Source organism: Zootermopsis nevadensis, unplaced genomic scaffold, assembly GCF_977971745.1.
Source record: "Zootermopsis nevadensis isolate Lab colony 2312 unplaced genomic scaffold, Znev_1.0 Znev_ptg000015l, whole genome shotgun sequence".
NCBI classification, from domain to species: Eukaryota; Metazoa; Arthropoda; class Insecta; order Blattodea; family Termopsidae; genus Zootermopsis; species Zootermopsis nevadensis.
Window position 1 is genome coordinate 5624317 of NW_028259147.1, and position 13094 is coordinate 5637410.

Here is a 13094-nt window from a genome sequence, read left to right on the forward strand (position 1 = left end):
GAAAAGAAAAGATTCTAATGCCTCGCTAATCTACAATCTGTTCTATAATATGCTCAACATTTTCACCTTTGTCTCTGGGGTCCCAAAGGATTAAATTATTTATTTCGGAACCTCACTGATGAGCTCCATCTCGCGGTACATGGGTCATGAAACTTTGATGTATCATTCTACACGTATTTTAGAAGTAAACACGTAATCAGAATTAAACCGCTGCAGATAATATCTATTGGTGATAATGTTAATCAGCAGACGATAGATTACTTTGCTTAGATACTTTATTATATTCTGTAAATCGTTTCAAATAAACTTTGTAGATATCGTTAACTAGATGTTAATGATATTTGTATCCTCTGTTACGAAAATGTTTGTTGCACATTGAACCATTTTTGAGAAAATCGATTAAATTTCGATTTGACTTGAATGCAATGTAAATATTACATCAGACCCACAAGAGAAAAACAAATGGATATAAAATCTTTCACTATAAGCCTCTGGTATGAAATTTAATCAAAGTCCACAAACTACATTCACGTAATGGATAACGTTCTAGTATGCAGTTAAAATCATGACCGACTTCAGACGACACTGAATCAACGTCTACTGCATCCCCCGATGTATTAACAATAAAGAGGTCACGCATTTCTTGTTCCGAACATTTACCTACTCACATTTCTTGAACATCTTGGCTGCCTTTCTCATTAGCGTGATGTCTCATCGCAGCCTAGAAACAGAACTTCTGATTGTTCATTTCGACTTCTTGAGATTCTCTGTGATAATACAGACGAATCCACGCACTATGCAGGTCACCGAATTAGACTTTAGTAACGCCTTATTCTAGTGGAAAAAAGATAACCCGCATGTAGGCACATGTGAGTGAGTAACCTATGACACAATAGATTAAGCGGTCTCTATAGAAAAATACATTTGTGCACATTAAAATAGTTATTTTTACGTTAAACATCTTTCTTAGGTATGTAACTTACAGAATTTCATTCACAAATATAAGGAAGAAGGAATAATACATATAAAAATATTGAGACCTTGACAACTTTACTCTCAATGTCCATTACGACAACACTTAATCAACTGTCTCTAATAAATAGAAGCTTCTTTAACTGTTTAGCAGAAAACAGTTCAGTTCAATACTTGTCGTTTCTGTTCCTTTAATTTAGTTCCGTTCTGTTATTATTAGAATCTGAGAAGGAAATTCCTGTCACTAATAAGAACTAATACCGACTATCTAACTTCAAAGACCAGAGCCCTTCCTGAAAATGTAATAGTACTCTAAGCTAGTTAAGAAATTCACCGTTTTCTATAAAACCCAGAGGTTCATTACAGCGTTCAGTCGAGCCCACCACCGGTCTCCATCCTGAGACATATGAATCCAAGCCTATTTGTCTAAAATCCACTTTAATATTATCCTCCCATCTACGTCTCTGTCTTCCGAATAGTCTCTTCTTTTCACGCTTGTGATTATTCAGAAACATACAGGCTTATTAATACTGGCTTGTTATTTTAATCATAATCTACAATCTGAATGCAGGATGCAGTAATTTGTTCTTTTACCAAATAGACGATGTTCTTGCAGTCTTCTGGGTTATGATTCTCCTCTAAAACGTTAGTTAAGGACAGCGTCACAATTCACAGGGATCACAATCGACCACCTTCGCTAGAACCTCGAATACCAGAAACACTTTCAGTTGGTTTTTTTTTGCAGATTTCACCATGACAATAATACAAACATGGCAAATAGATCTTCAGGCCTATAAACTTCTGTGAGCCCTGGAAGAGTCTGAAACGTTTAAAACTACCGAAATCCTGTTGAAACATAGGTTATTGTTGTGCGTTTCAATGTTATCAGCATAGAGGTTACTGTGCTCCCATATCGCGCGTCAGAGACCAAAGTTTATGGCAAGAATTCGACCTATAAACATTGAGTCGCGAGTTCTTCTGGATCCCGACTCGAGCTGAAGTTAACCTCTAACAATCTAAATAAAATATCTTCCAACAGAACTGGAATTTTTATTTCACTATAGGCCAGTAAATATCCGTCTTTCTTTGTTCAGTATATGTAATATCCTCCAAAGCCAATTATCACTAGCACGTCAAAACAGTTTTATTTACAATAGTATAAGAAGGGAAACTTTTATATGATATCGCAATCTAAAAGATTAGCAGCACAACCGCACATTCGTAATTAAATATTCCGTTTTAGCGAAGTAATGTTGTCCCGCCGAAGAGGCGCTTAAGTGGAGAGACATCTCTTACTAGTTCTTGACCTCAGCACCAGATGGGAATAAGTGGACAGCGTCACGCTCCGGCCACGCTTTACTCTAGATACCCACTGGATATAAAGCTGGATGGACCGCAGAACAGGTCTGGAAGAATCTACAAGAAAAATCCTTTGTACCTGCTGGGGATCGAACCAAGGTTCCCCAATACTTAATGTCACACGATGAAAATAAACCAAAAAAAAAATCAGTTTTCTCTCATCCCCGATTTTGCGTCGATGATTGTGGTAACACAAACAGTGGTTGTGCTCCAAGAGGGATAGTCTGTATAAATAATGGGATGTTTTTAGATAAGACGAAGCCAGGTTCAGTTCGCTGCTTCGAAGGAGATACAAACTGCAGCACATAAGCTTTCTATCAGAAGACGATTGATAAACTAAGCGTTATCGTTTGAAAACGATATCCGTTGTGTTATGAGAACTGATATCTCTCCAGGCACACGGACCGTATGTGCGTGTACACATCGTTTACAGACCCCGACAATACTAAAACGTTTCAGTAGCACAGTTAATAATTCAGTCACGGAAAAATACGTTAGTCTTTAAAACTGATATTTCGGAGAAGGGAGGGGGCATTTTTAAATCGCAGCGTCGCTTTGGACAAATAATAGGTAGCTAGGCTATATACACACTTATGTTATGTATTTGGTGTTAATTGCATAAATGATTATAAGTCGGTACAGCTCGAACTGCAAAGTAACTGGGTTTGCTGAGACAAAAATTCGAATCCCGTCAGGAACGGAAACTTTCCTTTACGTTCAAGTGTTTAGATAAATTCTGGGGTAATTTTAGTCTCATATTCAAACAGACGTTTTACTGTCACTGCGGCAGGTTCTAGGTAAATGATTCAACAAGTTACACTGGAAACTGGTAATTTGTAACGACTACACCATATTTTCCTTATAATGCAAAATAATCGAGTTACCCCATGGTTATGAACTTGTGGAACAGTCTGTATTTCATTAAAATCTTACAACACACAATATTGAAACTTATGGGACTAGTCAGCGTATCTAGTAAAAGATAAGACAACTCTACTCTCTCGGCCATCCTCGCTGCAGAGCTGATATCTTACAGTATTATCTAGTGGTCTGGAAAACCAACGACACATGTCTGAGAACCGCTTGTGACGATTTCATTCGTAGTTCAGGCCGTCCGTTGTCGTCTGACAACACCACATCAACTTACAAGGTTTTATTTTGGTTGTAAGTGGCGACAAACAGCATGTAGTATCACCTACAAATCTCGTTACTTGAAACGAGGCTGTGGCATACCGAGTCATAGCATTATAACCGTCACATCTTGTGGTAGGAAAAGCCAAAAATAAAGTGAAGTTTAAGTTACTTTAAATTTAGTTAGTTTGAAAGCATTTTTTTAGTTCATTTAGTAAGTTGGCAGGAACGGAATAAGCGGTCCAGATGACTCGAATTAACAACTACTTGGGATACTCATAGAAAATATTCAGAGGTATCTAAGCGGTCAAAAGTAAATTCCTTTACGACTTCTACAGCAGACCCCGAATACAAAATTTCAACAAAATCCATTTTGAGGTTACGGATATAAATCATGCAGACGGACAAAAAAAAAAGACACAAGTTCCCATTTTGCCTTCTAACAATATGGGGCAGAATTGTTGTTCAACTAACAAAATTTTCTGGCCTTTACGGGGTCCGAAACTTCATTACATATTCACAACTGAACTAAATAAATTTAGTCATCAACGTATCATCCAACCTTCAACACCTAGGTATACAGACTGGTCTCCTCCCTCCAGCCTTCCCAAACAAAATTGTGAAAGCATTTCTCATTTCCTCAAGCAAGATACATGCCCCGCCTTTGTTATCTTCCTCGATGTTTATATAAATAAAGTATACCTTCGTGCAATGTAATACTTCTACTGTTCTCTACCTCTGTCAAGGACAGAGTTTTAGACTATATGCAGAGCGCAGTGCAGTAGCCACTTCTGTTAGATATTAGATTTAATTTCAATAACTGAACATACAGAAGAATGTTGGAAAATCGATCTTTCATTATACTCGAAACTAAAATAACAATTCTCACCGTTATTATCGGTGGTCTTGAGAGACCCTGGTAGGCACTTTTGGAATGCAGTACAATGGCGTAATATGGTCCGCTGTAATCACGATGGACAATGATGTACCAAGTACAGACGAAGTGCAAAAGATAAATGTGATAAGTCGAGTCATAAACAGACGTAAACGTAAGAATGAGCCAATAAGAGGGGACCGACTGATTGCTAGTTGAATGATGTGTTATGGCGATTAGATTGATGTACTACTCGTAGATTCGATCATTTATTGGAACCTGGGGTGTAGAACGTAAGATTAGTTGATCTGTCTCACTATAAGAGATTCGTTACCATTACAATCTAAAAGAATTCAAGTGTTCATCATAGCTGATATAAAAGTTCGACACTTGACATGATCTTGAGCGATTTCCATCCACCTCCGACGATTGAAATTATATTTCCCTAAGATACATATGGTCTATTGCTGTCTTTAAAATTATTTTCCGATTTCTGAAGAATCTGCTTTCAAACAGGAATACTGTACAAAATTTAACAAGTATTTATTTTGTCTCTATCCAAACTGCATGTCCGATCTATCGTAACGTACCAGATTTCTCTACGCAACTATTAATTACAGAGTAATATGGGACCATATTTAACATAGGCATAAGTTATTAATACATAATTTCCGAGTATTTCTGAAAACCAAATAATTCTGCAAAGCGTCTAAACCCAAGGGAGGTGAAACACATATGCATACCTAGATTTTGGTATGGAAATGTTTTGGCAGGAAGACGGGGTAGCAAATAAGGGTGACCTTGACTCTATCGCTGAAAGCCCAGTCTTCATTAAGGTTACAACTTGCTTTAAAATAACCATACGTTTTGTTTCTGTGTTTCTTTGTTACTTTGCATTTTGCCTCTGTGCCTAGTTTCTTTCTTATAAATAGATGTTATTTTCTTAAAGAGCGTTAATCGGCTGATCTTTGTAATGGTGAACCATGGCGTTTTCTTTGCGGTACGGACTGAATTCTTAATTATTACTTAGACAAGCTTCGACTTCAAAGGGGTAAGCGTACAACTCTGTTGCCGTGCCAATACTCAATTTATAAGCCATCGGCCACGTTCACACAATTTCCACTGCCTTATTTAAATTAAAGCATCCAACTCACCATTACTCCATTGCTGTTATAGACCGCCTTCGGAGAAGGGAGGCGTGGGGTGTGGGGTACGAGTCCAGTGTTCTCTTGCAGATGAGGATGCAACAGGTTTGCTTCTGAGTTGAATATGTCGTACTTATCACGGATATAGTCGGGGGAGCCGCTGTTCCGGTTTGCGGACTCTTCATCTTCCATTGTCGATGGATCTCCGTTAGTCATAGTTGGGATGTGCGTTGCATTCAATGCTGTTAACCATGAAGACATGAACAGGGCCGTTCTTCTCTTCTTGTGATAAGTGTCACACTTAAAGTTTCTCTTTATTTATACTTAATTTTCTTACGTCAATTAGTCATATTCTTCGAATTATTAGAGAATTAGGCAATAAAAATAGTATTTAAAGTGTTTACGTGACATTTTCTGTATGCATATGAAACTTCTGTCATATTTTACCTGTAAAATCTCACAAAGTAAACAGTAATTTGAAATTCGAATTTTGAACCTACGGTAAAAATTCGTTAGTTGAACGTGCCACTCATAAAGTCGTCAGTTGTGTTATTTTACACTAATTAATAATGAAGCGAATCTGTAAATAGTCTCTAAATATTTGTAAGAACACGGATGAAAAATATATATTATTTGAAATTTTGAAAGTACGCACAGAACAATAATTGATTCATCACACATATAAACATATTAATTATGTTACTTTGTATTTGATAAACAGCGACAATCTTAAAATGACCAAAGAATTAAGCAGTATATGACGTCCTTTAAAATGCTGACATCCAGTTCCTGTCCACACAAGGAAATTACTTATGAAATCCGAAGAAATATCAGATTTCTCACACAATAGTTGCTGCAAATATAATTCAAGTAAACATTTCTTCAACAGTGGCAATAATCACAAGTGTAAGGCCACATTTGAACACTTTTCTACAAAATTAATAATGCAGTGTGTGGAATAAAATACACCGCCAGAAGTTTCATTTCTTATAAATGAGTATTTTCGAGAGAACTGTAAAATATTTTCCATTCATAACTAAAATCGAAATCCAATATTGATATCTTCTCTTCTCTTGTGAAAATCTATTAACGTTTAATTATTTTTCATCACCATTTCACAGTTTCAAGTTTGAAAATATTCGTAGAATAAATAAATATTCGTTCTTCTTAAATTATCAAATTATCTGTATCAAAATTACCAGTACCTATATTAATTTCTTTCACAATCACTGCACATATTCTTCTTAAAAGAACACACGAAGAAAATCAACACAAAAACATCACAAACCATAGTGCAATTTAAAACTTGTTGCATATTTCTTGAACACGAATGGATCGGTAGTGGGGAGTGGTATGATGAATAACTGAAATGTTTTTTTCAATAGTTTCAAAATGTTTTTAAAAAATCCATTATTTAAAAGCTATATATCCATCTCCGGCCTTGTTTTAATGATGTTCTGAACAGGTTAAAATAACAAAAAGAGGGCATTGCTTTTGTACAGCCACTGATAACAGGCGGATAAGACGAGTAACACAACCTCACTTCATAAATTCAAGCACTGCACTGGGTTATTTTATGATATTACTTTCACACTACATCCGTTGGATACCCATCATAGCTTGAGCTGAACTGAAACGCCACACTAGAGTCTCCACCCACTAGTTAAAAAAAACATTAAAAATATAATAAAAACTAAAAACGCGTTTCAAACCTAACCAGCAGTAGCATCTCCATTCCGTAGCGAGCGTAGGGTTGACACACACACACACACACATGCCGGGCTACTATCTCTCTTTCAACACATACGAACTCTTCCTCTCTCTTTCTCATACATTATCTCTCTCTGTTACACATGCTCTCCCCCCCAACCGCCATTCACACACACATGGTTAGCACACTGCGGAACAATCACCAGTAATGCTGGCCTCCCTACAGCTACATTACAGGGCAATTAATATCATAATTCAAACAAGTCTTCTGACATATTTACAAATAAAAATCAAAATACGTATCATAACATTCTAAGGGTCAAGTTAAGATACACACAAATATATAAATAAGACTGATTCAAACTCTATAATGACTAACTCTTAACTTTCCTTGAATATTAGTAATTAATTGGTAAAGAATGTCGAACGGAAATAGCGTGGTATAAGATTTTCGTCAATGTCTCCAGGGAACTATTTCGATGGCACCGTTTTACAATCGGAACATTTCGGGGCAGAATTAGACAAAAATAGTAAAAATCTCAGAAAGGCCGGTCTCCGGATTGAGATACGAACATGGGACCTCCTAAACACAAAACAGAAGAGCTAACAACTCACCCGCGAGGTTTAAATACATAAGTAAACAAAGTATAAATAAATAAATAAATAAATGTAAAAACAAATACATAATTTGAACAAGTTACTGAATTTAATTGCATTAATGGGAATAACATTCACGAATAGAAATTAGGTTAACAACGAAAATGAAAGAGTATTAAGAGCATTATTATTAAGCAAAGTAAATATTATTATTATTATTATTATTATTATTAAATTAAAAAAGATCGAGGAAATACTTATTATTTAAAGCCAAACAAAATTGACTAAATGCTTATTATTCAATTTGAAAATTTGTGGAAATGATTATCTATAATTTAGCCAGAAAACATTGAGGAAGTTCTTGTTATTATTCAGTCCGAAAAGACACTGTAAATATTTACTTTTAGTCAATTCGAAAATCGCCTTAAATCCGTCTTCATTCCAAAATACCAAAATCGATAACAAGTTCCCTTAAGAAATGTTCGTCTTGTTGCCTACATCATTCGAGATCTATTAATATAATTAGCTCTGTACAACCTTAATGATGTCATGACCGTAAGAATTTCAGGTGAAGTGCCATATATCACGAAATTTCTCATTATGGAAAAAGGAAATATCAATAAGTAGGATTTTAGATTTTCACGGCGGTGAGTATGTAGATGACTGTTTTCTGGGTTGTTGCTGCCTATAGTCTCGTAGAAGTTTACCGACGTTTCAGAGATCCTTGCAACTCATAGCCCTGATAATGGAGGCAGCAAGGACCTCCGAAATGTCAGTAAACTTCTTCTAGATTATACGGCGCAACAACCCTCTTCAAAAATCAATCAAAAGTTTGAAGTTACGTTATCAAAGTATAGAAAATCAAATTACACTGAAGAAAGCAGACGATTGGGGCGGTAGATTCCTCTGGACGGTGTCGTAACCGAAAGAAATGTCAGTATCTTAGTTAGTGTGTTAGTCTGACGGTGTCTTTCACAGTGCAAACCCGGAGAGCTGCTACCTGGAACAAACTGCAAATTCTTCTGTCAGATGTGATAAAAGAAAGATTTTGAATATCTAACCGACAGAAGTTGAATCCGCCTTATCTGAAGTGTTACACTACTGTGTCGCGTAATTCCACCGATAAAAATACACAAAGCTAAGACTATATTACCAAGCCTGAAAACGTACACCAGACTGTCTACCAATTCCACTACATTTCCTCGACGTTATACAGTCTGAGCTACTAAAAAAGCGTCATTAAATAAATTATAAATAAATAAACTATTTTTGGAACTCATGACTCTAAATAATATATTCCTCACGCTGTCTGGAATATTTCAGTAAATAAAGTGGTTTGATAACGGGTTCCTTAGCCTAGGTTTGACTCCCGAAGGACTTCTGTTCCCAAGAATAAATCGACAGGGTTTTGAATCTGATCGCTTCCCTCCATCTTGTACCGAAGACAAAAATGTGTGGAGCTAAACCTTTACGCACCACACGTGCCACTGCGTAATACCTAATTAAATTAAAAAACAAATCTTTCTTCTTCTTTTTCTTTCTTTCTTTCTCTCATCCTCTTTTATCAGTAGGTGTCGAGGTTTTTAATTTGTTCAATTGATCTATTTGGACAATGGTAGGACTCCTTGGATGAGTGATCAGCCCGACGCAAGGTCTCTACCTATAAAAAACGACAAATCTAAGTTTGAAGATATCCGTCTTCTGGGTTATTGCGCTGTGTAGTCTGGTCGATGTTAACCAATAACCCAGAAGACGGATATCTTCATACTCACCGCTGTGAGAACCTCAAGTCTTACAAATCTAAGTTTATAAAATCAGTACAAGTTTTATACACTCTTGTTATGTGTTCTTGAATGGGAGAGTAATCAGCCACAAAACATCTGACATTACAACATAACAAACGCTTGATATTTGCAATATTTCGATCAAATGGGACTGACTACTTTACAGCAGTCGATCAGAATTATTTTTTTTAGCAAACAAGAACTAGGTGAGATTTCAGGTTCTCACAGCAACGAGTATGAAGAAAACTGTCTTCTAGGATGTTTCGCCCGTGTAGTCTGGTAGAAGTTTACCGACGTTTCAGAAGTACTTGTTGACCCCACTCGCAATTTCTCCGTTAAAATTGCAAAATGACTATAATAACACGCCTATATACATAAGAGGATTTCTGGATGCAATTCAATACCGCAGTGAACTATAGTCAGAAAACAAGATGCAGTTATCGAGAGTTTACTTTGCGATAAGATAATTCGTACATCATTTCATGATATTGTACCAATTAGTGATGTTATTTAACAAAGAATAAAATATAAATGTTTCTAGTGCTAAATTCAGTACCATGCCATGCAGACGTATGGGGAGAGCGGAGGTACTGGTACATTCCGTGAAACCGTCCCGGAATTTGATGGATGTACTGAGGAAAACTACGTTTATATAAATTGTACTTGTATGAAATTTGTAAGGATGTCAACCCAAAGAGAAACCGTAGATTGAGGGTCCTTACAGCCCTGTTAGTGGCTGTAAACTGATGCAGATTTTATAGTACGACTGTATGCGATTGGTTTGCAAAGTGGAATAGAAAGCCCACCACAGACATAGAAAAATAAAAAAAGTTCATCGACAATAAGAAATATTCCTACTACGTAATAGTAACTTCTGGTATTTCTCTCGTGGAAACCAAAACCACATCTGTTGTCTGATGACCACTATGCTACCCAGCTCCCCAGCCATCAAAACGTTCCTTCAACCATGGCGCGCAAAATTTCAGTCAAACCACGAATAAATACAGTGGTCAGACAATTCCGAAGTGCTGTTCCTGAACTGACAAGATTTTATTTCAGTGTTGCTTTTCTCTTAATTGTATAAGAAGGAAATTATACATCGTGAAATTGGTAATACATGTAGCACGCTTGGTTACGTAGGAAATAAGAATATATCAGCTACCACGTATGAAGTGTCGTAATTCTATTACAACCCGGGTAACTTTCCGACGGCCATGTTCTTTTTTGAATTAAAGTATACATGGAAACAAAACTTGTACTGCGCGAATATTGAATGGGTGTAAAACTTAGGACGTTTACTCTATGACAACAACACGTATTTTCAGCATTTTATAGATTAGTGTTAGAATTAATAGTCTATTTAGATAAAGATGGCTGTGTTCTTGGTTTTTGAGCCATGTTGTCTGGGCGATTAGCAGCGCCAATGTTGGAGACTAACTCTGTTTCCATCATCAGGGTTAGTGTCTGGTAGAAAAGGTCCTTGCTGAATCCATCATTAGGACAATGATAATGTCATCAAAAACTGCAGCAATCCATCATATTATCTAGGTTATGTAACACAAAACGACGATTTCCCATCGTTCGAGTCTAAACAGTGTAGGGAACTTAGACGCGGAATACTTAGGAAAATATCTAATGAGATTACATTAACGTCCTTGAATTAAAATCATGTAATTACACTGTAATTTCTAAAGCGCAATGTCAAGAGTGAACCTTAGGCGCCATTAGGTCACAGATGACTAGAACGAAATGCATTTCCTATCCCTGTCACAATCAGGTCCAAAAATGAGCTTCCAGACGAATCGTAATTAGAAGATAAGTGACAAACAGAGGGACATATTAATTAGGTTTAGATTTGATTTATTTACATCATATTTAATTAATATACGATTTTTAAGGGATGGGTTTTGTTGTGCGTTGCACGTTAGGTTTACAGTCCATCTACACAATAATTTTTGATTATATTTTCAATGTTTATTAAAAATCCACTATATGTTTCGCCCTTAACTTGTCATCTTCAGTTAGCTTTCTTTTTAATGTTCGTAAATAATAGAAATGACAGCCAATTTGTATATATATTTTCTATTACTTACTTCACCACGTAATGGACTGGATTTAAAGAAGGCTTTTGGAATGCCAGTATGCACCAAGGAGCATATGTTCCAGTCTTGTTATAATGAGGTTCACTGAACAAAGATCACACATAACCATGGAAACTTGAAACATATTTGGGACTAATGAAAGAACTGATAACATGGCTTATATTATCAAAGAAACAAATAATCATAAATTTTTCACTAAACGCATGCCAGTAAATATACTTACATTTTATATTAGGGTATTCGCTTATATTAATTTAGTTCGTTGCCTGTTCAATTTCTGCAAGCAAATGCCAATAACGCTGCCTTAGAATACGCCAATGCAGGACACGATTCTACGGTCATAAAAACAGTTCTTATTTCATATTAATGGACGTGATAGATGCAGTGTCGTTCAATAAACCAAGAAACAATTATTTACTACTACGGAAACCGTAATACGTAAGTTTATTCTTCAACTGTTGTTCATGCGTTTATATTATCAATTATTCATGCTGTTCACACGATAAAATAGAAGGATTTTACAAAATATCAAGCTAACAAATTTAAGGCTTAACAGATAATAGACATATTAGGAAATATTATGTAAATCGATGATTCCATTTTTAAAATTAAAGCATATGACGATGAGAAGATATGCTCGAAACATATAAAACAAACATTTAGATAAAATAATCAATAATATCCGAAAATTTGTTCATTGGCGGTAATTAATAAATGAATCGTGAAATGATAATTTATGCAAATTAGACAAAATTACGCTGTAAGTAGGCTGGAGGGGGGGACGGCGGGGAAAGGCAGAAAACCACTAAAATATTGGCAATACTGGTGAGTGCATCAAACATGCATGACGACACGTCATTATTCATAGTGTCAGCTCCCTCGCCAGATAAATCCATAAAACTTATTTTTGCTGTCACACTCTTCCACTCTCTTAATTCCTTACTCTCATTGCCACCCCCCCCCCCCAAAACAAAAAAAATTCAGCGCCTTGAGAACGGGTGAGCTTAGCTTGCGAGTGGCTTTGGACATTGTCACCGGAACTGACGTCATGATTAATCGACAAGGACAGGCCGCGACGCTGGGCGTTAAGCCATTGTTTCTGCACAACGCCAGTCGGCCACCGGCAGTTTCCTTCCTTACACTATTCAACCCGCCTTTCCTCTCAGCAAATAAGATGGCGTTTATTCATTTATTAAAGTTTGCTCGTGGCAATATTGTCAGAAACTCAGAATATAGGCTGTAGAATCGAATGATAGGACGATTAGTGACTTAAGTATGCATACGCGTCGTATTTACCTGAAAAAGCTGACAAAAACCATGAAAACTCTCAGATAGGATAAACACGTCTCGAAGACAAGGTATAAACCCAGCACTGCCCGAGTATGAAGCAGAGTACAAAGACGTTCTGTACGTTCAATCC

At 36.4% G+C, this 13094-nt stretch overlaps 1 protein-coding gene across 2 annotated transcripts in view; it reads right to left on the bottom strand.

Moving 5' to 3' along the window:
* The window catches only part of LOC110835993 (zinc finger protein rotund), a 427918-nt gene that overhangs the window by 226184 nt on the left and 188640 nt on the right, over positions 1 to 13094 (bottom strand). The window contains exon 1 of one of the 2 annotated variants that reach the window (XM_087349132.1): positions 5491 to 6022. The exons of the other annotated variant lie outside the window; for it this stretch is intronic. Within the exon in view, the coding sequence (XP_087205258.1) occupies positions 5491 to 5742 (252 nt within the window). The 5' untranslated portion in view covers positions 5743 to 6022. Of the gene's footprint in view, positions 1 to 5490; positions 6023 to 13094 lie in introns of those variants that run through there. 2 annotated transcript variants of the gene reach the window in all.